Source organism: Varanus komodoensis, unplaced genomic scaffold, assembly GCF_004798865.1.
Source record: "Varanus komodoensis strain SLA01 unplaced genomic scaffold, ASM479886v1 scaffold6_2, whole genome shotgun sequence".
In the NCBI taxonomy this organism is placed as follows: domain Eukaryota; kingdom Metazoa; phylum Chordata; class Lepidosauria; order Squamata; family Varanidae; genus Varanus; species Varanus komodoensis.
The window spans coordinates 22,884,916-22,911,359 of NW_025336346.1; the positions used below are offsets into that span (position 1 = coordinate 22,884,916).

General features: G+C 43.2%; 1 protein-coding gene across 5 annotated transcripts in view; it reads left to right on the top strand.

Moving 5' to 3' along the window:
• FGD5 (FYVE, RhoGEF and PH domain containing 5) overlaps positions 1-26,444 on the top strand; it is a 169,360-nt gene that overhangs the window by 133,829 nt on the left and 9,087 nt on the right. For 3 of the 5 annotated variants that reach the window (XM_044451607.1, XM_044451605.1, XM_044451606.1), the window contains exons 9-17: positions 3,603-3,653; positions 4,313-4,371; positions 10,566-10,637; positions 11,728-11,796; positions 18,931-19,014; positions 19,855-19,934; positions 22,856-22,955; positions 24,609-24,746; positions 25,385-25,487. In XM_044451607.1, coding sequence (XP_044307542.1) covers positions 3,603-3,653; positions 4,313-4,371; positions 10,566-10,637; positions 11,728-11,796; positions 18,931-19,014; positions 19,855-19,934; positions 22,856-22,955; positions 24,609-24,746; positions 25,385-25,487 — 756 coding nt within the window. The other 2 variants (XM_044451608.1, XM_044451610.1) reach the window with 2 other exon arrangements.

Genomic DNA, 26,444 nt, shown 5'->3' on the forward strand with positions numbered 1-26,444 from the left:
GGTTGATCTCCTCTAGGACTGACTGGTTTGATCGCCTTGCAGTCCAAGGGACTCACAAGAGTCTCCTCCAGCACCACAATCCAAAGGCCTCAATCCTTCGGCGCTCAGCCTTCCTTATGGTCCAGCTTTCACAGCCATACATTGCAACTGGGAAAACCATAGTCTTGACTATATGCACTTTTGTTGGCAGGGTGATGTCTCTGCTTTTTAGTATGCTGTCTAGATTTGCCATAGCTTTCCTCCCCAGGAGCAAGCATCTTTTAATTTCTTGGCTGCAGTCCCCGTCTGGACTCCCTGCCTTTTTCTATCCCAGCTGCTTACAGGGACAAGTCAGGAGACAAAACACAGCAAGAAAGGTCTTCATACGCTACTCACAAAAAGAGCCGAGGAAGAACAAGCTTCCCTGTGTTGCTACTCTCTCTGCCTTTCCACATGGACCAGCACTGGAGAAAGCTGAAGAAAACTCAAACAGTTCTTTCTTTCTTTCTTTCTTTCTTTCTTTCATTCATTCATTCATTCATTCATTCATTCATTCATTCAGGAGACTTCTATGCCGCCCCATTTGCCGAAGCCTCGGGGCGGCTCACAACCATAAATAAACTTCAATAGAATAATATAAATTAACAATATAAATTAAGTTACCCTGGCCAAAGAATAAAATGAATAAATGCTATTAACAATTGAACTAACATTTGAATAAAAAGGTCTTCGCCTGGCGCCGAAAAACAAATAACGATGGTGCCAGGCGGACCTCTCTGGGGAGCGCGTTCCATAGATTGGGCGCCACTGCAGAGAAAGCCCTCCTCCGAGTACTCACCCTCCTAATTTCCTTCACAGAGGGTTCCTGGAGAAGGGCCTCTCCCGCAGATCTCAAGGCCCTGGGGACTTCCCTTTAAGGCCCTGAGGACTTCCCTTCTACCTCTGGCAGCTCACACCTCTTAGGACAAGAAGAGAAAGCACATTGTAAGGAAGAGCCCTGTTCTTTCTCTGCTGCTGCCTTCTTTTGCCCCTGCTGGGTACAGATGCTGCTTGGCCAACTCCACTCTGGTGCAGGAGACCAAACCCAAGGCATTGGTGCAGCTTTTCCCTCTGCCTTTGAGTCCTCTTCCTTCCTCAAAGTGCCAAAGCCTAGAGTGAAAAGCCTTAATTCTTGCTTTCCAAGTACACTAATAACTGTTTCCAGAAAGGGGCTCAGATGACTTCTTTTCCCTCTTAAAGGACCACCTCAACTCACAGTGATAGAACCTCATCATTCTCAGCATTGTTGCTTTCATTTATATTACTAAAGAAGAAGGATAAAATGCATTGTGGGAAAGATTTAGGATGACCCGCCAAAGCCCTACAGCTGCAATATTTCTGACTTCTCATATCCATTTGGGAGAAATTATTGTAGACCACAATGATTCATCAGGCAGGGATAAGCAATGCCTCAAGTCACCAGAGACAGCTTTTGTGTATAGCCTACACAGACATTGCAAATTTGTTATTGCAACAGTTCTTCCCTTGGTCCAAAGAGGGCCAGAAATAACAAGAGTTGCTCAACATCTCGTATACAGTTATATGAGTCACAACTCATGATAGTTAATTCAAAGGAATTGTAATCTGTACCGAGCTTCATGCAGAGAAAGATTAAATATGGCTTTCCCCAGTTAAACATAATTTGCTTGGGAATCAGTTTATGTTGATCAATGTTTACTTCAGTCTCTACTCTTAGTTTACCTAAACTATGATATAATTAAGCCAGAGTAAAAGGATCAGCAGGAGAAAGCATCCTGTTGTCTCATGCAGTTTGGACATCTGCAATTTAAAAACAAATCTCTTTTTTCAGTTCTTTCTTCTTTTTTCCCAACCATAATGCTAACCTCTTGGTCAATGTATCTACTTCCATGTGATTCTGTCCATCCACCAAGATCAGCTGGGGAGGCCCTGCTGTGTGTCTTGCTGCTGCCACCAACAGAGGCCAAGTTGGGAGGGCCGTATGACGGGGCCTTCTCTATTGCAGCATCTTGGCTGTGAAACTCCTTGCCAAGGGAGTCACATCTGGCCCCCACTGACTGGAAGTCTTTGATCCTCTATGTCTTTTCATTCTGGCAAGCCCTAGATTACCAGTGGCTGAACTTCTTAGATCTAGTGTCTTTTGTGGAAGAGGAGGAGGAGGAAGAGGATGATGATGATGATTATAGATTCTGCTGCTTTCCAACTGTATGCTTTTCCTTTCATTCATTTCCAGAGGAATAACCAGGTTACTTTGTTGTAGCAAATCCATCAGAGACTTGCAACACCTGAAAAACTAACAAGCATCACAAAAAATTTTGTTGATGCTTTGAATTATCCTCATCTTTAATTGTTGGGGTTAGCTACTTTGGGCATTTCAGTTTGAAATGGAACAGTGGGATCTAGATTTTTAATAAATAAGTATTTCAAAAGTTGTACCTCTCTCCCCTGCATCCAGGCAGTGAGCAGATGAAAAGTTTGGAATGAGACTGAGGTTAATATGGAATTAAACACTTTCAGAAAACAATCGCTACACCTTCTCTGGGATTAACAGAAAGTTGTCTTCTATTTTAATTTGCAGTCATGAGGGATGGAAAACTAATGAAAGCCATGTTATCCTGACATCTGTCCTAAAATACCCATTGACCTGTGCAAGTTCCTTTTTAAAAGGAAGCTAGCTCTTAAAATGCCTTTCCCCTGAAAATGGAGTAGGAAGTACTTTTGCATTTTCTGGAACAGCTTGAGTCTAGCAGAATAGTACAAAAAGTACAGGACCTTGAGGATGGCAAGGGCAAAAAATGAAAAAGGTGGGGACCTTGCTGCAAAAGGGGTTTACATCTCCCCCCCCACCCTTTTGTCAGCCAGGATTGCTCACAGCTTTGCTCTCCCCTGACAGCTCACCTTTTCCCACCTGTCAAGAGAAAGCAGCATTTAAAAAAATCTGTATTTGCACCCTCTCTGGGTGATGTCTAGGGTTGGTACCTATTCCACTTTCACATTGCCCAGCTGAGGCTTCCCACTTTTGCAGCAGCCAAATGCAGAAGTGCACAGGGACATGAGTGCAGCTAAATTGAGAAGCAACAGCTCGCTGTAGCCATGATACATGTTGGATGCATGCTGGACTGTTTTATTTAATTAAATGTATTGCTGTGTCATACAAACAAGGGTGGCTTGGCTTGTTTGGGGTGGCTGGCAGTCCCCAAATAACCCTGTCAGGTTCGTGTGAATCAGAAGGTTAGGTGGGAAGAACGAGAAGCAACATAACTATGCCAGCCGGAGTGATCGCCACACTTTGGAGAGGCATGCTGGGGAAGGGAAGTACCCAAAGCCTGCCTTAATCTGCCCTGATTGACTGCTGGATGCACACCTTCCTACCACCTACTGCTTTTTTTGCGCACTGATGGCAGAGGTGGGACAGTGTCAAGGATGGTTCTCTTTCTCTGCCAGTGGCTCCAAAAGCAGTGTATAGTCCCGTTCTTTGCTCCCAAGGAGCAAATAATGATACCTGTATCCTACCATGAAGGTGATTGTGCCTAAAATGAATGAGTTGACCGAAAGAGTCTATCTGAAACTCATTACATGCTTTATATCTGATGTTTTCCTCACAGATTACTTGAATAATCTTTGCCCTGACTCTGCAGAGTATGAAGATACACAAGGTAATTTAAATGAAAATAATTTTTAAAAGTATTTATTTTGCGTGATAAAATAGTGACTTGTCTAAGAAAAGTCTGTGAACGAACAACATCACTGTACTTGGATCTTAGCTTGATTTTAGCATAAATAAGAAAGGCAGTGCGGTGCAGTGGTTAAGAGAGCGGAACTAGCGCTCAAGCAATTGGGGCTCTGTCTTCACTCAGCCATGGAGCTCACTGAGTGACTTGGGCCAGTCCCAGCCTCGCAGCCCAGCCTACTCACAGGGTTGTTGTTGTGGGGATAAGACTGAGAGCAGCAGGAGAATTATGTAAGCCACTCTGAGTTCCTTGAAAGGAGAACATGTGGAATAGAAATATAATAGATAAAATAGATAAAACAAATTATCTCATCAGTTCGTGTCATTTGGACTGAAGCTCACATCAAAACCTACTGTTCTCTAAGTTCTTAATGGTCTCAAAATATGTTATATTGAATACTTAGAAAGAACAATATATGATACATAAAACAATATATGATACAGTATATAAGATAAATTCAGAAACAAGTGCAGTGCATTCAGCAGGACTCCCAGACAAGTGAGTTTAGGACTGCAGTGTAGTGGAAACCATTTTACTCCCTGCATAAACTCATTCATGACTCTGTGTTGTTCCCTCCACCACAGCTGCGTTGCTCATCATCTCAGAAATTACAGACCGAGCCAATGACAGTATGCAACAAGGGGTGAGTGCGGCCAGAGTTCCTAAATAGTAGTGGTGTTCATAAATAACAAAGCAATATTACCTTGGTGCCTTTATTTTGTGAAAATTCATTAGATAATATGTAAAATCTCACAGGAATCTCAGACCGAGCAGTCTACTTTCTCACCACCTTTATCACTGGGGCCTACTGCTCCTTCTCCTCGTTCCCATCTTTGCTCCTACTTGCACCCCAACAGGCAGAGGACCAGAGAACAAGTCAGCAGGGGCATCTTATGCTTCTCCATGTCACCACCACCATGATCTGGGCCAGAGTGAGAGGCTGAGGAGCAAACAGGTTGCCATGGCGAGGAGGAGGAGCAACTCCAGGGAAGTCTTGTCAGTGGGGCCCTGCTGGGGTGTGGACCCCTGGAAGGTGCCCATCCATGCCTACCTTTGATGCCAGCAGTGGAGATGAGTTCCACTGTTGGGCAGGAGCAGTACATTTAACTGGTGGCCTCAGTTAAGTCTACTACTAGTGGTGTTCTCAGAGGTGGCACTGGGGTTACCATTGGACCCACGGTATCCAAAGTTCATCTGTTCCCTCAGGAGACACCAGGAATGTGCCCTCTAGTATACTTTATTTTTTCTCCACTGGTTTCTGCTGGGGGAATTAAAACAAAAAAGGCGTGCCAGGGAAGAATACAAAGAAAAGCCAGCCTGGAAATGTACATAGGATGGCCACGTGATCCTGCATGTTTCCTAAGAAGTAAATTCCTTTGCCATACAAGCTTACTTCGAAGTATTGAATGAAGTGGGACTTCTTGCTGCATCATCATGGATAGGATTAGGCTGTGTAAATGGTCCTTTTTCCTACATATTGTTAGTTAGCTTGATGGTGCAATTAAACATGATGTAGGAGAACGATGACTCCTGGCATCTTTCCATTTGCTTAAAAATAGATTTTATGTGACAACTTGGCTGCAAGTCACAGTACTGGGGAAGGTGCTTGCCTGTTCATTTCCTGTGGTTAAATCCTCCTTTCCCATATCTGTACAATAGTCACCTGCTGTCCTCCATCCTGTCCACAGCTAAGAGCTGACCCTACCAACACCATGGCATTGATACATTTTGGAGCCCTACAGCAGCTGTTTTTAAACAGAGAACAAGATACCTGAAGACCCAGTCATGGCTCTCCTATGTCACATCTAATTTGGCTTTCACAAAGGAGACTAGATAGCTCCCTCTTGGTATATCATCCATTCCATCCCCCATCTCTTGTAGAAGCAGAATTTTAGGGTGCTGCCAAGCATGTAGGGAAGAGGATCAGAAAAACATCAGACCAAAAACAGAATAACACTCCTCAACTTACCTTTGCATTTATCAGAAAACTAATGTGGTCTTCAAGTTACTGACCTAGGCAATACTAAATATGGATGCAAGAGCATAGCACTGCATGCTGTTCAACCATGCTGCTGAAAATTGATGGAGTACAGAAGCTTCTGTGAACCACATGACAGGGACCAGTATATGAACACTCCTGTTGCAACATGCTTTTGGAGGGTTCTGTTAGGAATTTAGTTATTCTTTTGAAAATTATGGTTTCTCGGAAAGCAACTGACAAGAGTTGCAAGGCAGATTCACCTGACAGCCGTTTTTTCTACTGTAACTTAATTTGACCATGCCTGTGAAGAGGAAACAAACTTTCACCTTCTAAAAACAAAAGCCATGTGCTTTGTCTAGATGGAAGGTCAAAACAGCTGCTTCAAACAGAGCCAAAAATGTCCCACATTTCCACACAGCTGGGAATCTCTGATTGTGGAATTTAAAAACCATGCCACTGGAACCTGTGCCAAAAGTGAAATGCAGCCAGCATTTTCATGATCTGGTTTACTACCCAGGTTTCAGTAATGTTTTCCTTGTGAACAGAAGACAGATGGGTCCTTGTACTGCAAAATTCTGAACATTCACACCAGTGAGGTGAAGTTGCTGTTTCCATTTCACTACATAGGGAGAAAACTGCTTCTCTGGAGCTGTATACATTTCAACCTGTCAAGGTTGCCACTTTTCAAAATAATCATTTCTGGCTCTGCTCCTTTATCCTTAAAAGAGGATTGGCACACTTTGATTTTGAAGGCGAAGCATCTCCGGGTACAGAGACTGAGTGCTGGGAAGAGCTTTACCTCTTTAAATTCTGAATGTCAGGCTGCAGTTAAGGGCCTGAGAATCATAACCACAGAAAAGCTGGCAACCCGATCTGTGAGAAGCATTTTTAGAGTCTCAGGGAAAAAGAAAAGTTGAACCTCACCCTTAACATTGTCAACAGAAGTTGAATCAATATTTTAAAAGTTTTGTTCAAAATTTTAGAGAGGTGTGTGGGACTATTTATTTATTTATTTTATTTAGAAAATTTCTATGCCGCCCCATTCGCCGAAGCCTTCGGGGTGGCTTACAAATAAATCAATTAAAATACTATAAATTAACAATATAAAACAAGTTAACAATATAAAATAAGTCGCCCTGGCCAAAGAATAAAATAAATAAATACTATTAACAGTTAAAATGACGTTTGAATAAACTACAAGTCCCATTGCCCATGCTAGCTGAGGATGATGATCAAACACCTTTAGATTGCCTAAGCCATCTGAGTGCTATCTAGGTTTTTTCCTCTGCAGACCTTCCCACAGCAGAATGGGGGTGTTGGGGGAGGAAAGCCCCCCCCCCAAGCCTTCTGAGCTGGCAGATGGATTCTTTCCCAGTCTTATCTCCCTCTAGCAAGCTAGTTCTGTCTGGGTGGGAGTGCATTCTGCTAGCAGCTTTTCATGAAGCATTTCTTTCTCCCCACAACCCTGAAACTGGTTTTTTTAAGCTTTGGAATATTTGGGGATCACTAACCAAGAGTTATCTTTTTCAAAAGCAAGATTGAATTTGTATTAAAACAGCTCCTAGAAAGACAATAAAAGACATTAAAGGCAAGATGCTATGGATTTTTGGACAGAAAAGGGGCCTACAATTCCCAACAGAGCTGGCTGGAACATACTAGAAGTTGTCAGCTTGTTTTTCACCTAAATTTCCATAAGGTTACACCCTAACACTATTTTCAATTGAATGAAAGTGCTTTTTTTTAAAGCAAACTATATATTTTGCTTTTAACTAATTAGTTGTTTAACTTTTAAAAATTACCCTAATTCATAGGATATCTTTATGTTGTTTAATTAAGCTAGCCATTTCTCTTGACTAAATAACAGCCAAAACAATGCATGATGTCAGAAATCATTTTAAAAGCAGTGCTTATATCAAGGGACAGGCATGCACTGTACAATATTGAATATTTTGGTTGAAATTCATTCTATTTCTTATACTGTCTGTTTAATCTATTCATCACAGTAATTAAACAATTAACTGAGCCCTAGTTTTGGGCACTGGGCAAAATTTATCTGATTCTGTTCTGTTCCTTTCCAAATGTGTTTGTTCACAACCTGATTCTGAGCATATTAATGTGGAAGTTAAGTCTTGCAGAGTTTTCAAAAGTACAGACTCCAGAGTGTGGCCAGTTAAAATGCTTCAAAGGAGCAGGGAAATGACAACAGAGACACAAGGGCTGGGATGTTAGGGGACTGTACTGCAGCTGTGAAAGCAATGAGAGTAATTCATTAAAATCTCATGTTTAACATGCCCAAGTGCCATGCAGCACTGTCACTTTAATGGGAACAAAGGTCTCATTAGATTCATTTTAGATACCACACTGTAGGAGATGGTGCAGCTTGCTAGTGTTCATTGAATGTGGCCGAGCATTTCAACACAGGTAGGCATTTATCAGGGTCAGACTCTCATAATGAGTTCTCCAATCTCTACAGTGAAGGTCCAATTTTATTAAGTGCTGAATACTTAACCTAACTGGTAAAGACCACAAGTGCACAGCTATTACTACCAAATGTGTTTTAAAAACCCAGATAATCCTATCAGTGGTACAGTGGCATTAAAAACTGGTTTCTTGTTTCCTTGCCACAGAAGCATCTGTAACAGTGCAGTTGTGGAAGAAACGAAGAAGGCTATTCTTTTAAAAGCAGCATTAAAATATAAAATAATATATTTTAATTATTGCCATGAATTTAAAATATGCCACTATGTAATCCTCCCTTTAAAATTCAGTTAACAAAAACTTGTATAAAACCAGGACTTTTAGGACCATACTAGATGAGCAACTGCAATGTATGGCTTTTAAAAAAGCAAGTAGCCCTGGGACCCTAAGTCTGGACTGGGTGAGGATAAAGAGGATTTAATCTTTTGTTCCTTGCAGTGGGCCAGACCCAGATGAACCTTCCTGCAGCTGCTTTTTTCAAGCCGTTCGCACAATTACCAATTGCATGCACACTGTCTCATCCAGCTTAATCAGTGCTTAATCTCTCCAATAAACCTGGGATCGCAGTATGAGGAAAGGGAGAAACATCTCTGTGTTCCCTATCGCAACAAGCTCTTCTATGGAAGGAGTGAGGTGTCCACAAGGGGAAGTTCATTCTATCCAGAGGTTGAGGCGGAAAAGGCAGCAGAGGATGTGCAAACTTTAATGTCATGCAGCTGTTTCCCCTCTGCTCCCTTTCAAGCCAGCAAAGGAATTCCCATCCAGTTTTGTATTTCTGAGGCCCTGTTGCTGACATGCATGGTCAGCTGTTTGGGGCTGAGCTGCTGGTCCCTGCTGGGGGAATGCCTGCTGCCAAGGAGGTGGCAGGGAGCTTCTGGATACTTGCAGAAGGTTTGAGGATAGGATTGCCCAACTGAATAGGGGGAAAAAGAAAAGCCTAAGGAGCCTGGCCAGGCTTGTCCCTCCAACAGAAACCTGATCTGCAAACTCAGCAGATGAAGTTATACAAGGTGTGAAGGTAAACGGGATCACTCACTACTGCCTGCAGATCAAGTTACTCTAATGGCACAGGAACAGGGCATAATAAAATAAGTTGTTGGTCCCATCTGAGAAACCTTGGAGTCCACAAAAGGAAAGGTGTCTTTGAATTCTTGTCAATCCATCTGTGAGCTCAGAGTGGAGAGACTGTGGGCTTCTCTACATGAAGCTTTTAGCCAGCCATTTTACTGAGGCTTCTATTTTCTTCATCAGATTACACATTTTTTCTGAGGTTTTCCCTTCTCCTCCTTTCTCTATATTCCATTAATTTAGCTTCTAAAGTACAGTGTTGCTTCTCTAAAAAGATGGCAACATTCCTCTAAAGCGGCCTCTATGTGCTCCCACACTAACATTTTTCAAAAACTGTTACCCTTTTTCATTCACTTTTATGGAAAATCCATTTAGTACACTCCAGTTTTTATGTGTTTTTGCTGAAATTTAACTGGAAAATAGCCATTAAGATGACATAAATATGAAAATGAGATAGCCATGAGAGCCCATGCTTATGCCTTTTGAAGATATCCAGGTAATGAATCCTAGGAATATAAATGTCTAATAAGCCCGTATTCCTCAACAATTTTTTCAGGTCAAATTTATGGTAAACTGAAAAAAAAATGCAGTTACTGCATTAGCCTGTCTCCACATGCAAAGTGGAGATAAACCTTTTAAGGGCCCCTGTGCCTTTAATTAAACACTTTCTGTTTGCAGCTTCAGTAGTTTTATTGCTGTCTGATGAGTTTGAGTGAGGTATTAGTGATTAAGTCTGCATTGTTGACCCCTAGGATAATCTTTCCCAATTGTCTCAGTGTCACTTTGTTTTTGCAGGAGAGGGGCTTTAATTATTAGTATCTCCTCATTACCATCTTCCCACCAGTTTTACAACACTGTCATGTCATTTCTTTTTTTAAAAAAATAAACAAATAAGGCCTCCCCCACTGGGGAATAGAAATGGAGCCACATCACCCTATTTACACGGCAACTTTTAGGCTATTCATTATTTACCATCCACACATCCAGGCTACACCTATGATGAAGGTCCAGAATTAGCATTACTGGGAAATTTTCTGAATGGCATTGGCTTTTAATTAAACATTATAGGGGATGCAGTCATGGAGAAAGAAGTTTCCTTCCACATTCATTCTGCTTCCTGCAAATTGAGGAAAATCAATGTTTCAACAGTGCCAAAGTGTTTTAGTGTGGAATCAACTTTAAGCGCTGCTTCTTAGTGATGACTAAGCATTCCTTATCATCTCTCGGATTTGAAAAGGAAAGTTATATGATCATCTGAGAACTGGGCAGTAAATACCAAACTGCTTTCTCTGGTCCTTTCTTTGTCATAGGAAAACTTACAGAAGCTGGTACATATTGAGCACAGTGTCAAGGGACAGAGTAATCTTCTTCAACCAGGAAGGGTAAGTGGCTTGTTTAAGACCTGGTGCATACCAGGTTGCCTAATTACCCACAGTAGCACAGCTTGGTGTGTCATCCAAATTTGGGTGCCATGGCTTGTTGGAGCAGGATGCAACACTGAAGCAGCCCAGTGGGCCATGTGGCTTATTTAAGCTGAGGCGATTGTGCAAACCAGGCAAATATTCCAGGGACTACTTGAGCTAAATTAGCCTTCTCTAACCTGGTACTTTCCTGATGAATGAGACTACAGGCCTCAGCATCCCTCAGCTATCACGGTAGTTACAATTATATCAGACTTGTCTAGGAGTTGTGTTCAATACATTTGGGGGAGGGGGTGACAAGTTGGAGAAGACTGAGTTAGCTTGTCAACCCCGGGTGACAACCTGCTGGCACTTTAACATCATCTGCTGTTGTCCTTCTCTAAATGCATCCTTCTGCAGAGACAAGCTGTATCCATTTGAGAGACAGCATTTCTTGCTGAGATGTCCTGGTTTAGGAATGCCCTTGCTGAGGAGTCTTGCTTGGGGTCAGCATTGTTTTCTTTTAGGTGCCACGTTAAAACATTTTCACTGATCTGGCCTTTTTATGTATGATATATCTGGAAGCTATAATCCATGACATCCTTGCTGTGTGTTTCATCATATGATTGGGGTTGTAATTTAAGGGTTAGGATTAGCATGGACTGCCCTGGAATCCATTTTTGATGGTGGACAGCATATCAACTATTTTAATTACATGCAAAGTGCTACTAACTTTCAACAGGCATTTCTCCATTGAGGAAGAGCTTTGCAGGGCTGCTGTACATGTTAGTGTGGGAGCCACTTTTGCTTTCTGTATGTGGTGGCCAGATACCCAGGTAGTCATTTGTTTGCGGGGGTTTATCAGGTCGATCAAATGACTTGCCTGCACCAGGGCCGTGCCACTGTTGATCTTTTAAATAATGGCTGAACTCTTTCTCTTTTACTCACAAGGCAATTAGACCAGCACATGGGGTGGGAGAGGATACTGGTATATGGAGGGAAATGTCCAATGTGCCTGTTGAAGAGTGCCTGCAGAGGCAAGGTGTACCAGTGTCTCTGTTTTCTTTCTCAGGTGTTTCTTAAAGAAGGAACACTAATGAAAGTGTCTGGAAAAAATAGACACCCTCGACATTTGTTCTTGGTAAGAATACTATATTTTCCCCTCTTTTTCAGAGCACAGGGATGTACAAATAGGCTAAGCTTTATAATGAAGGTTTAAAATCCTAAGCATATTTCCTAGGTAGCATGTTATATTGAATATAGTTGTATTTATTTCTGAGTAAACTTAAAATGAGCTGCAAAGCTGCAATTAAATATACACTTCTGTGGAAGTCAAGGCCAAAGAGCTTAGTGAGACTCTTGAGTGAACATGTGCAAGATCAGGCTGCATGAGCATTGATTGTCCCACAACTTGGATTGTGTAGTGTCGGACTTGTGTTGGTCTTAGGGGTGGACTCAGCACAAAAAAATGTGATATCTTCTTTTCCAACAAGGTTTTCTTTTTACAGCTAGGTTCTGTGCAGAATTAGGTCTTCCTTATCTACTGATTTCAGTACACTGAAGGGGAAAGCTTCAGCTTGCTCTTACTGTGGTATTAGCAGAAAGAACTTCTAAGTGCTAGAATGTTATTTTCAGTACAGTTCTTGGAGATTCTTTCCCTCTGCCAGCTGCATTGATGAACCAGCAGTGGGAGATGTAAACATTGCCCCAGGTTCAATTATTTTTTTCAGAGTTTGATGTTTTCATAAAAGTCTCCATGATAGAGTCACTGTTGTAGGAGGAACAAAGTGTGGATGGAAATGAGGGTAAATCTACTATTAGAGGGCTCTGGGGTAGCCATTTCTAAATGTGACATGAGTTCGGGCTCCTGTTGAAAGTTCTATTACTCAGAACAGAACTGGCTGTTCACTGCAGGGGGAAAATAAGTGACAGTTCTGCCTGCTTTTCTGACAGAAATGAATGCCATGGTCAGGCATGTGCATTGTCCTGAAATGCAATCTATACCTGGACTGAAAAATAACAATTGCAGTTATACAGAAAGCAAAACAGAAGGGCCATGCTGCCCCTGATTGGTGGGTTTTTTTCTTAAAGTTAATGGAAAGTTTCCAAGTTAATGAACCCTAGGAAAATAAAATGACCAGAAAACATGACGCTTCTTCCCCCCACCCCGCTCCACCCTGTTCACCTGGAAGTCACTGGTAAGACTAGGAGGAATATCACAATCTGGAGAGCAAGTTCTAATGTACATGATTAAAATATACATGTGTTATCTTGCTGCAGTTTAAGTACCACTTCACCTGTGGTTTTGTTCGGAGTGGGGCTGAAACAGTCTGAATAAATAGGGCTTCTGAATACACACAACTACTAAAAAAAAAAAAAAAGCCAATCTACATACATCTGAACCTATTTGACTCCATTGTGGATTTGCACCACTGAAATTTTGGAAAATGCCCTTACTGAGGGCAAGCAATGCTTTGGATTAGGAGCTAAGGAAATACCTGGGTTCTCTTCTCCATTCACTTGTGGAGTTCTTGGGGTGACCTTTGCCAGTCACTCTTGGGCAACTTGTGTCCTTCCCAGTGTGTTGGGCCTGCTTCTCCCCTCAGCCTGAGGCAACACTGCTAATGTGCTGAGTTGCAGTCCAAGCACAGCCGCAAGGCTACACCTTCCCCAAACCCGACTTAGTCTGAGCTTCCCCATCATCTTGTTGCCAGGATAAAAGCATTGGGAAGGAATCATGGGCATCCCGCTCAGCAGCTTCAAAGAGGACAGACTATAAATGTAATAAATAAAATGGTAAGATATGTAAATGAGCTAGATGTCTGGAAAGAATTTCTGCTCATAGATACCAATGTGTCTGGGCCAAGTGGTGGTATATTAATGTTTCTCATTTTAACTTGCCTGAGGGATAGATATTAAAAACCCATAATGTTGTATGGGACGCATTATTTACACTACAGCTACATGGCATATAAAATAACCCATGGCCACAGCAGCCCCGTGTTACATTCCCCTTCCTCTTCCATAACTTCTATTTCAGCCAAAATTTATTTGTTAAGCTGTGGATTGCTCTGCCCTCGTTGGTTGCCCTTGGTCTGGGTGGGGAAATTTGCACTGCAGTGATGCTGGGACACCAGCTTAGACAATGCGCTGGAAGGAAGAGGAAAACATGACACAGGGCTGCTGGACAGTGATCCTGCGCTATGTTTAGTCTGTAGGCCTTCCTCAGGGGTGGGGTAAAATGAGAGGGAGGAAAATAACAGCAGACTTACCAGTCCTGGCCTGATATCTGAGACAGAAGAATTAAATGACAAGAAAAGTAGCAGGCAGTGCTGGCCCCAGGTGTTTTAGAGCACCTGGGCAAGACACCTTCAAAGGGCACCCTTCCTCACCAATCTACTTCTGAGTCTCTCAGTATTGCCGCCAGCTCCCTCTACTCCCTGATCAGGCTTTTGTTGCGCCTGCAGCTTGCTCGCTTACTCACTTGACAGGTGGAGAGCCAAGGAGCAAGTAGGCTCTGGCGTCTCCTGCTTCTCAGCACCACCGTCATTGCCCAGACAGAGTGAACGAGCAGCTGCAGTGGTGCAGAGGAGCAACTCCAGGGGTCTCTTTCCAGAAGGTGCCTGGACTCCCAGCGGGGCTGTGGACCCTTGCAGGTGCCCAGCCGTGCCTGCCTTTGACACCAGCATGGATGGTGTCATGTATGATGGTTGCCACACACAGGTTCTTTTATGTGGCTGAATCATCGCTCAGTGGTAACTTGTACAAAGTGTGCTTGTACAAAGCCTCTGGTTCCATTCCTAGCATCTCTAGTTAAAAGGAAACCAGTAATAGGCATTGGGAAAGATCACATCTAAGACCCGGGAGAGACCTTGTCAGTCAGAATTGATCAGCAAGTGCTGGAAGGAAGCACAAACTGAGCTGACATAAAGCAGCTTCTTACGTTTTAAGGTTTTCAAAGAATATATCCTGTTAACATGAAATCCCTGAAGAAAATACAGTATGTTCTGCTACCTTGCAGCACCATTAGTTAAGTGGAAGCCAAGAGGCTTTCTTTTTCAGTGAAAATCAGCACAAGCAAGACTGACACAAATGCTAGATGCATCAGTGTGAAGATCTTGGTTGAGTCGGCAGGCACATTTCAAAGGAAACAATTGAGCTCCCCCAGTTGGTCAGCATATTGCAATGTACACGAACAAGCTGGCTGTTGTTTGCATGGTGCTTATTCAATAGAAACACCAATGTAATTTCACTCATGCCATTCTTTTGTGTACCTGTTCAAACCTGGCAACACTCTTCAGTGCCTCCATCCCCCTCCTGGCAAGTTGAGCAATGTTAATTTGCATTTCATAGTGGCAAGTCATGGCTAGTGAGGCCTTGGAGGAGATTATAGACACATTTCCTTAAATATAAAGACAAAACAGATGGGAAATAACTCTAATGGGCAATTAGCAAACACAACCACCATTAATGTTTAATAAAATGGAGGGCTACTAATCATGGCTGCCATAGCAACAGTGCACTAGGTGGCTTCTTTAATCATTACCAACAATACAATGTCTTGGGCTTTGTGGAAATATTTCATAGAAATAAAATAAGCAGAATTTGTAGGAAGAGGTACAGCGGAGCATGCTGGGAAGAGCCTGACAATGCCTCATATGAACTAATTTTGGGGTTGGTAGGGTGCCCTTCATTAGCTGTCTGTTCCGCAACTTGGCGTGACCTCAAACTATGTGGCTGCATTAACAGGCAAAGAAAGGACACAACCTCCCCTCTAATTAAGCAAAGTTAGAATAGTCAAAGGATGCTACAACCTAATTTTCTTATGTATTCTCTTATGTATTTTCTTTGCTGGAACATCTCATTTTAGAGGCTAAATTACTAACTGCATGAACTGAGAGCATTTTTGTGGCTTGGTAACAGAATTAACTTCTCTTGATGTTCTTCCTGTGGCATTAGTTCCTTCAAACCCACATTTAATCTTTTTGGGAAAAAACAGTGAAATTCATTTCAGGGAACCATTCTTTAATAGCTGAGGTTTTTCCTCTTATAACCTCACCCACCCCCAGTCTCTAAGGGACTGTAATGATATTTTTTTCCTTTGGATATGTTCAGCCCTTGTTAATCTGGGATTTATAATAGGATCTTACCATGTGGGAGTACCTCTGATGACTAGATTAATGTGGGGGAGGGGGGATTTATGAAGCAATAAGTAAATAATACCAAAATAAAATTTACTTGAGAAGCCATTTATCACCTTGTCATGTGGAAAGACTATTGATGTTTAAACTAGAGACATATCCACAGGGTATCTTAAAGGAAATAAAGTGAACATGTTTCTTCTTACACTTATGATTGCTATATTACATCAAGATCTCAAATCTAGCAATCTATAGGGGGCAAGTTGACTGTGTGGGATGGATGGGAACACATGCTCATGGTTGAATCATTCCAGCTCTGTACAGATGTACTTTCTAACCTCTAGAGGCTGAGTACATGCTTTGCAGTATAAGGTGAGGTCCCACGTTCCATGCCTCATCATTCCAGTTAAATGTTTACAGGTCACTACAGGTTAGGAAACCCCCCGCCTGTCTAGTAACCTGGCCAGCTACTTTCACTGCAGTGTAAACAGAATAAGCATTGGGTTTCCGTACAAGGCACCACTTCATCTCATCTTTGAAGTGGCTGGAAGTTGCATTTCCCAGACCCTGATTTACACAGTATTCTTGTATCATGGGGCTGGGTGTGTGTGTCTCTCTCCCCCCAAACCTCCCCCATACCATTTCTGCCTTCTTTGAAACATCTGTCCTTACTATTTTCAAATGCCATGGACATTCCTATTTCATGATAATAAATTCAAGTTTACTTTGAACTGCAATGCTAAGCCTGTGGTTTTTCACTTGTTCATGTACTACCTGGGCTCACTATTAACTAGACTGGGGTCCTTTTTAATACAAGTATAGCTGATTATATCACGGGGGTGGGGGGCATATGCAATGTTTTATATATTTGGGCCCTTTGAAACCTTACTCAGACTAAATCTTTATTCAGGCCCAGAAGCACATTTGCCTCTCCAGAGTCCCATTCTGGCTCACCTGGATTTCCCAGATGGTGTTAAGCTACAGCATGCTTGTATTTTTCAAAAAATAAAATAAAATAAAATGGACTCCTTTTGCCTTTGGTCCACCTGCGAATAGAATGTTGCCCCCAAGTACTTTTCCAAAAATAAACTTGTCCCTTGGGTTGACTGAGGCTTCCCAGACCTGCTTTAAATTATCACAGGACATGTTTTTGCAGGCATCATTGAAGGGAAAATTTTATACTAGAAAAGGGCATTAGGACAGTTAAACTCTCTTCACTGAGTGTCAAAGCCACAATTTGTCCTCCCAGCATCTCCAATGGCAGCTTTTATCGTAATAGAAAGAAAGAAAGCAATGAGCCCATTCTTAGATATCCTGCCATCTGGCCTAGCTTGCCCCCTTAGACCTGTAGTATGGAGCCATGGGTTCACAGAATACTAGCCCCACACAGACATGCAAATATGCCCTAAAGGCCCGATCCTGCACTTGCTTAGACACAAAAACGGCCTTCAATTCCTAGCATGACCCAGCCCATCCTTGAAAAGTGGAATTCGACAAAAATAATGCTTGTTGCTCCACAGCTGTGTTAACAAAGGCCTGGCTGATGCAGTATTCCCCAGGGATTAAATGAAAGATTGGATTTGCACTTTTAAAAAATCAGGCTTGGTTGTGCTCTACAGTGCTTTATTAGCACTCTAAAACAGAACATAACTGCTGAAGATATTTTTAAAAGATTAAAAGAAATGTTAATGATGCTCACCAAATGCCACAGAGAGGGTGAGGGGGTTGGCACCAATGTCATTACGTTTTTTTTACAGAAATTGCTAGCTGGGGAAAGACTCCCCAAATCTTCCATCTTTGAAACTCTTGGAATGTTACCTTTTCAACATTTCATTCTGGAGGAAAGTTGCCTGGGTCTCACACAACCATCAAGAACATTTCACTTATCACATTACCAGTGAATGGGCTGAGTCTGACATGGGTTGAGATGGTCATAGTTCAGTCCAGCAAAGCCTTTGGGCAAACTCGCACAGCTGCCAGAGTTAGACACACTGCACTCATCCCTCCTGCCTGAAGCCATTTCTGTGGGTGCTCTTAGGAATGGCCATGTCCACTCCATTCTGCTAGTAGGGTGGATGCTACCACACAGCAGCATGGAAAAGCAAATAGCCCTGTACTAATCTCTCCTGGCTTTGAACAGCATTTTAAAAAATCTGTTTATTACATGTATCCTCTGCCCTTTCCTCTCTTGCTAAGAACCCAAGGCTCCTCATGATGCTCTTCTTCCATTTGATCCTCAGAACAAGCATGGGTGGCAGGTTGGGCTGAGAATCAGTGCCTGATCCAAAACCACCCAGAGAGCCCCCTAGCCAGTGTGGGGTGGTGGTGAGAGTGTGAGACTGGGGACCGGGGAAGCTCTGGGTTCCAGTCCCCACTCAGCTGTGAAGCTCACCTGGTGACTTTGGGCTGGTCACAGACTCTCAGCCCAATCTATCTCATAGTGTTGTTGTTCTAAGGATAAAATGCAATGCAGGAGGACTATGTGAGTTAGCTTGAGTTTCTCACAAGAGGAAAAAAGATGGTATATGAATGCAATGTAATAACAATCATAATAATAACCATACTGGGTTCCCACATTGCCCACCATGTGAACTCCAAAGCTGTTTGCTTGTTAGGGGAGTCTGACATAGTGGTTGAAGCTATAACTGTAGGCTTCAACTCATGAACACATTGTACTAATTAAAATTGCCTTTTACATTTGTAATTACGAAATTTTAGAAACCACGCAATACAAGGTTCACATAACTAGGGGGCCCTTCGTATGCATGCCAAGTGTCATGCGCACAGGGGTCGTGGTCTTAGTGTTATGGGGCTGATGGATGAATGGGCGCACTTCCTCTTCCATCACTACAGATGAACTGATCATCTGTATCACCATTTGGCCCACTAGTGGCAGAAACACGGACTTTTCCTCAATGTGGCCTGGGAGTGAAGCAGTAACTCAGCCTCTCTATCACACACCCAGATTCACCCAAATGACATTCTTAATGCTGCAGTTTGGTCCTTATGAAATTTGGGGGTCAGATCATTCTTCAGTAATACTCCAGGTAGGAGTCTTGGTACCAGACCCAGAAGGCAAGTGAGGCTTGTAAGGCATGTTGCAGGTAATTGATTTTGTCTTTCTTTTTGCACAGATGAATGATGTTCTGCTGTACACGTATCCCCAGAAGGATGGCAAATACCGGCTGAAGAACTCCTTGGCTGTCTCTGGCATGAGGGTACAGTTAAGCTCCCCTCTGTTGTTTAATGTGCCATTTCATTTAGCTGGAAGCCTTTTCATTCTCATTGGTTGGAAGGAAAGGGGGCGTTTCATTTCCCAGCAAGCCTTATTGCTATGGGACTAAATGGAAAATGAGTCCTCCATGGACGAAGATCTTCAAGGAAAGGCTGGACAGGCATCTCTTGGAAACTCTTTGTTTCTGCATTGTGCAAGAAACTAGATGGTTTCTAAGGCTCTCTCCAACTCTGATTCTATGGCGAATCTGAGTGTAGCCCACAAAAGGTTATGCCATAGTGTATGTGCTGGTCTTCTAGGTCCTATAGGATTCATTGTTGATTTTGCGACAACAGACTCACACAGCTTTTCTTAAATGATAGGCCCTAAGGAAGCAATCCTATGCATGTTTAGACAGGAGTAAGTCCTACAACCTGGCCACCTGGGGCATGCTGGGAGTTATTCTTTCCAGTCATACATTTCCCTGTGGTGAGTCAGTAACTCCCTCAATACTCATCTAAATGTATACAAATATTCACCCACCTTGGTTGAATGTGTAGAGGAAAAAGAGGAATGCAAGAAGCTGCCTTACGCTGAGTCAGGCCCTTGGTCCCTCTGGCACCGTATTGTCAACTCAGACTTACAGAACCTGTCCAGGGTTTCAGGCAGAATTTTTTTTTAGCCCTGGAGACACTAGGGACTGAACCCAGCACCATCAGCACCAATCCAGCACCGCAGAGCGAGTGCTCGGCCAGTGAGCGACTGTCTTCTCCCCAGCTCTTTGGCTATTGTGACCCTCAGTGTTGCAGTTTCCTTCCTTCACACAAATGGTGTTTGTTTTTAGGTGAGTCGTCCAGTAACAGAAAAAGCCCAAAATGTCCTGAAGATTGAATATGCTGAAAATTCCCTCACTCTCTCTGCAAGGTAGGCAATCTTACACCAGTTGTGCTTTTTCAGTTATTATTATTGAATCTCTGGACCAGAGCAGTTGGTCCCCAAGACATAATTGGTGTCTCGCTATATTTAAACTCCATTAACAATTGCAGCATTGTGACAAGATAATGGCCAAGTGTTTGACTATAAAGAAGGCATTCATTTTCAATGTATGGCTCAGAAGACACCACTTTCTCAATGTTTCTAATGAGCCAAAGGCACTTCAGAAGATCTCAGGCAAAGAGGGAAGAGAAGAAAATCTATTTCTAATAGACTCCTGGTTTGTTCCTTGATCTCTTGCAACATTTTCGCTGTCATGCTTTGTCTGTTTCCTTTCTTACAACGTCACTTGTCAAGCTGTGTCCTTGAGGTAATGGAAGGCTAATGAAAAGTCATAATTAGTCAATTCTGCACAGTGGGTTTAAAGACATTTTATAGCACTTAAATGATGCCGGAAAAACTGAAAACTTTGCTGACAATGTAATGGGGTTGCTGTTTACAAGGAACCTTCCTAATGCATTAGCAACCATCACAACCAGGAAGTGCAGTGAGATCACAGGTTTGATGGCAGAAGAATTGGATCTTACTGGTGCTAACTGCTTCTGGACCTCTTGCAGAAAAGTTTGGGTCCTAAGTAACACAACGTTTGTAGGGTTCTGCAGTTATTCCCTGTTTACTAGCTTTCCTTGCCTCCATTGGAAAGTGGCATGGGCAGTTCCAGCTGGCCGAGGAAACGCCTGGTTTCTAGACACAGTCAGCACATCCCTGCAGTCTCTGTAGTTGCACATGACATTGGCTGGGGGCCATGGGGCAGCTTCAGTAGCCCCTGAGCAATCATAGATCTGTGCAGACCACAAGAGGGAGACTCCTCTATCTAATTCCTTTCCAGGTTTCCAGAGATGAAAGACACAACATTAGATGGTTAATTCACTTTCTTGCAGCAAAATAGTTGCTGCCCCACAAAATCCCTTTCAGTTGCTTCAAGCCCAGGGTACTGCATATGTTCTGCCCTCACATGCTCCTAACGGGAAATCCTCTAGCAGCAGAGAGTAGAGTGTTAGTGTCAGATCCAGACATTTGGATGTCCGATGGCAGGGCCTGCCTTTGACCAGGCCCAAGACCCTGCAATGGATTTCATGCTGATAGAGGAGAGTTTCTTCTGCCCTTTCACTCTTCTGCGCTGCACCAGCTGGCCAGGCAAGGAGATAATCCATCAGCACTGTGTCTGAGTGTTAACAGGATGTTATGCCAATTTCTTCAGGGGCAAAAATAGGTATTGAGGGGAAGCAAAAGATCTCTCTCCTTTCTAGAGATAAATGCTAAAAAAGTTGCATAATTTAAAGATCCTTAGGACATTTATATAATGTTACACAGACTTTATTCCCCCCAAAATTATTTCTTAAAACTGTTCAATAAGATCGCTTTTATGGGGGGAAAAGGATTATCTGGAAATAATGCAATCATTGGGGGGGGGAGTTTTATTTTAAAAATTCTCTGTAGGATTCCAAGCATAATTATTACTTCCATTCTGTATTAAAATTATGGATCTAATGGATCTTTTACTATTAGGCATTTAGGGATGCCTAAGCTCCATTTCCCAACATGTGAGTAAAGTCACCGTGTCATGATATAGAAGAGAAAGTGCATACTTGACAGTTTGAGTGCTGTTCTGCAGAGTCCTCGGTTTCTGGGCTTGTTCTGGCTAACAGTCAATTAATGCAGTGCTAATCCAAAACCTACACATGACAACAAAACCTCCACTGCAGATTGTCCAGCCCCGTCACCAGATTCAATGGAACAGTTCCTACCTAGAAGCTTTGGCTGCTGCTATTGGGGACACAAACAGCAGAATGAAGTTAGGGCAATGGGAAAGCTGTGTTACATATGATGGAGGGATAGCTGGGATAACTGAATCTGAAGCTGTTCCAGTGGACAGCCCCGTGTTCCTTGTTAAATGTTGTTCCGTTCTACCTTTGTGGTGTATGCTGAATCATTTATACACTGGACTACCTGCTTGAGGGATTGTCCCCCCAGATTCTCTCATTTGCCTTTGTTGCATTGTGATTGTAATTTCTTGGCCAGTTCTTGATTACCGGATTTAGAAGAACCACCATTTGTTGGTACTTCTAAAGTCATTAAAAGTTGTCCATTCAAAAGGGTGAGCCTTGTTTTAGGCATCAGATCTTTTTCAGCCCTGAGAGAGAACAAAGTTTGGCGCATCAATGAATTAAATGAACTATTTAGAGCAGCACACAGAATATTGTGATCTAGGTGAGGAATGTGAGGCTATTGTCACACAACTAGGTGAGATGGTGAGAAATCTGTGATTGGATCTCCCCCACACACACACCTTATGAGGGCAAATGTAACTTAAAATGCAACTTAAATGTGGGGCAGGGGAGCCATTTGGATTAGGGACATGATGCTGCGGGAGAGGGGTTACTCCTGCTCCCTGCATGTTTTTTCTGTTGTGAATCTATCTTCCTCACCCTCCACCCCACTGTAGCTGCTCTTTGCCCTACGAAGCAAAGCATATGGGTACCCATATGGTACCCATCCAGCAAATGGCAGCTCAGAGGGGCTGATGCTGCTTAGCTTTCCAACATACAAAGGGGAAAATAGCATACATGGTGGCCTTGCCTAGTTTTGTATGGTGCAACAGTGACCTCTAATGATCAGTCTGCAGAAGTGTGGGTTGAGACTTCTCATTCTCCAGTCCAAGTGCATTCAAAATTTCCCCAGGAAGGGCACAGAGATGATTGCCAAGCAATTGGGAACTGTGTTTCCTCTCTGTCCAGAGAGATGTCTGATGGATCAGAAGAATGGGGAAGAGGACGTTCTGAGGAGCAAAGCCAATCCTTAAGGAAGAGCAGGGCCTATCTTTGACCAAGCTGCGGCATTTCTCTCCACAGCTCATGCTCTGAAAGGGACGAGTGGTACAGCTGCATCAGCAGAAGCATCCCGGATGACCACAGGTCTCACAGTGCAGTTGGCTTTCACAACAATGTTGAAGTAAGATTCAGATCCCAGCAGGTTTCTTGACCTATTTGAGTAGGTTTATGTAAAGGAGTCCCCAGTGGCCAGACATTTGGATTATTGTCATGTAAATTGCTTTGCCAAGTCTAGACAACAAAGGTCATTGCAGCATGTGTGTTTAATATTCATCCTGCTGAGGTTGCTGCTGCAGTTCTCAGCACTTTGCAGCTTTGTTAGCAAATACCGAGACAATGGCTGAGTGTGCATCACCCTTTAAATCCAGGGTAGCTGTATAACCACGGAGGCTGAAAGCTTCCAGGGGCCCCAGCTGCACCCAGCTAACCATCACCCTGTCCCCCTCCTGTTCCCTCAGCCTCCAGGCAGAATCCCGGGGGTGGGGGACTCTGTGCGGAAGCCCTGTGGGGGACAGGTGGCAGCCCTTCCCTGCCTCTCACCAGTGGGAGAGGGGGCACAGAAACTAACAAGCAGTGCTCCTTAAATTCTGCACCACAGTAAGGATATTTTGCAGCTTCACAGCATTGAATTCAGTGGTATCAGTGCCCTAATCTCAATCCCAGGTTGAAACATTAAATAAATATGGAAAAGTCAAAGGGGGGAAATATTTCTGCAAGGTACTGTGTGGCCTGTAGGTTATGGGACACATAGGAGTCTCTGACAATCATAAATTTACCTGAATGCACACAGTTGTGTGTTAGGGAATGAACCCAGAACATTATTTTTCTTTATGTTGTTATTGTCGAATACTAATATATGATGTAAGAGCTAGTACATTCTATTAAAATCTAGGTGTTCGTGACAAAAATAGTCCTAATCATTCTAAAAACTGACCATTTAGGATTGTTTGTTTGTTTATTTATTTATTTTATTTAAAACATTTCTATGCCGCCCCCATCGCAAGAAAGCTTCGGGGCGGCTCACAACATAATTAATCACTTCATGTTTGAGTTCTTCCCTACTTGGGTGTGACTTCTGTACATGTAGATTGGGTCTCCAGTCGCATGTCTTTATTGTACATATAACACAATAGATGAATGTTGATTGCTCATATACTATGTTGTGGATACAGTCCACATGTGCCTGTCCTATGCAGAAATTTCCTCAGAGGAAAACTAAAGCAGACTTGTCTGCACTTGAACAATCAAGTAGCCTCTTTTCCTCAATAGTTACGTGCTTGGAGCAGTTCTACATCCCATGCGGCTTATCCAGAGGCTGGTTTTCTGCATAGCCATTTTAGTGCTGCAGCTGAAACATGGGGTGGTATCCTGGGGAAGAAAGGCCCTCCTTTTCCTGGGCATCCTCCACTTTCTGTAGGAACTGTCACAAGTTGATCTGTACCTGAGCTCACTGTTTCTGGAGAAGCAAATTCTGGAGAAAATGAGTAACAGTGGCAGTAGGGAAAACAAGAACCTGTTCAAGGTTCTGCTATCCATGTGCTTTGGAAAGAGGATGGTACTGACTGATCCCCGGACTCCTTTGCTCCCTTGTGAAGGTGGAGAGGGAAATGCCTCCAAAATGCCTCGTTGTGGTGCATCCCTGGATGTGTGTGGCACAGTGTTGTGTTTTCCAGTGCTGTGTTTTCTCCACCAGAAATTGCTGCAGGTGAGGAACAGCTTGTAGGAAGAAGCCAAGCTAGGAATAAAGCAATACATTTCTACATTATATTTACAGCTTCGGGAAAGGCTGGGAATATCCTTGGGTGAGAGGCCTCCAACCTTGGTACCTGTGTCTCATGTCATGATGTGCATGAACTGTGGTTGTGACTTCAAGCTCACCTTGAGGCGTCACCATTGCCATGCGTGCGGAAAGGTAAGCCTCTCAAAATGGATATTTTCAGGGCTCTTGGAAACCAAATGTGTTGCACCAACATCTCTTTTCCCTGATATTCTCTCTTCCAAAATATTTCTACCCGCTTATGACACAAGGAAAGGAATTCCATTTTCAGATGCAGGACTTCATAAGAACTTTGCTTTGCGCCTCATCTGTACAATGGAGGTTACTGGATATACAGTAAGTGCAGATCAGTTCTGGCTACAGAGCTTTGAGGTTGCCTGTAGTAGAAGCCACTGTCACTGTGTTGGTGCTATCTTCCTGCCTTCCATTTTTGGAAGTGATGAGCAGGGACTTGCATCTGTATAAAGAAAAATAAGGGAAATAACCATTTCCTTTGGATGATGAGGAGTGTACCCAAGAAATGAAGAGACATGGGTCATAGTATGAATTATCTCAAACTCTTTGTCCTGTCCTCAGCTTAATGTTGCTTGTCTTTCCTCAAGGCCAAGTTGCCTCACTTGGTTGAGATGGGTGTGTGTGGTGGTGAAACTGGATGTCCCTGCCCAGTGGGCCATGGCTGGACTGGAGTGCCTTCAGCCCCTCCCACCTTTGATCTGCATCTCACTGGTTTGCTTGAAAGAATATGCTTTATGGTTTATGTTGTGTCTTTGCAGATTATATGCCGAAATTGTTCAAGAAACAAGTATCCTCTGAAGTACCTCAAGGACCGACTAGCCAAAGTTTGTGATGGCTGCTATGGAGAACTCAAGAGGAGAGGTGAGGCCTTGATTACACAGTGGAAACTCAGCTGGCATACGCAGGCAGAAGGAGGCCTTGGTTCCTTTTGCAAGGCATTTTGCCATCCAGACAGGAGGCCATTATGGAGCAAATATCACACTCACCAGCCACTCATCAAGAGCGACCCATAGAAAGGCCCTGCTGGCTGCTCTGGATATCTTAGGAGCAATCGGCCACATCCTGCTGCCTCTTGAAGGCAAAATGTATGCGAAGGTGCACAATTTCTTCACTTGAGTGATGGTCGTGAGTGGCTTGAGAGGTGCAGGAAGCGCTTTCCAATGATTCTGATTCACTCAGAGCAGAGTGGGATAATGGTTGGAGCACTCGACTGGGACTCTGACTGTCTGGGTTCTAGTCCACACTAAACCATGGAGCTCATTGGGCGACTTTCGGCCAGTCACACACGTGCAGCCCTACTTACTTTACAGGGTGGTTGCTGTGAGGATAAAATGGAATGGAGGAGAACGTATCAGCCACCTTGGCATCCTTGTATAGGGACCCTGCAAGAGGAAGCAAGGTATACATGGTAATGGAAGAAGAGGAATCTCTTTTGTTGCTGCAAGCAGTGGAAGGGAACCAGTGGTTTATATAGGATTACTGGGCTTCACCCCAGGGTGGAAGGCATAATGAGGCCTGGGAATAGGGGCAGAAGATGCAGCCTCCAGATCATAGGTTTGGCACCACTGTTTTGTATGGCCTTGAAGTGAATCTAGTGAATTTGCCCAGGACTGAATTGGTCCTGAAGGAGAACTTATTCAGAACCATTCACAACAGACTTTTCTACATGTCACTTAAACCAGTGCTTTACTGAGGCTGGCTTTTCCTTTTTATTTTCAGAATTAGAGAGCCCCTCACCCAAATTTTTTCTGAGCGTTTCCCTCTCTAGCTTTGTGTATGTTCCATTATGCAACAGAAGGTGGTGCTGTGGTACAGAAC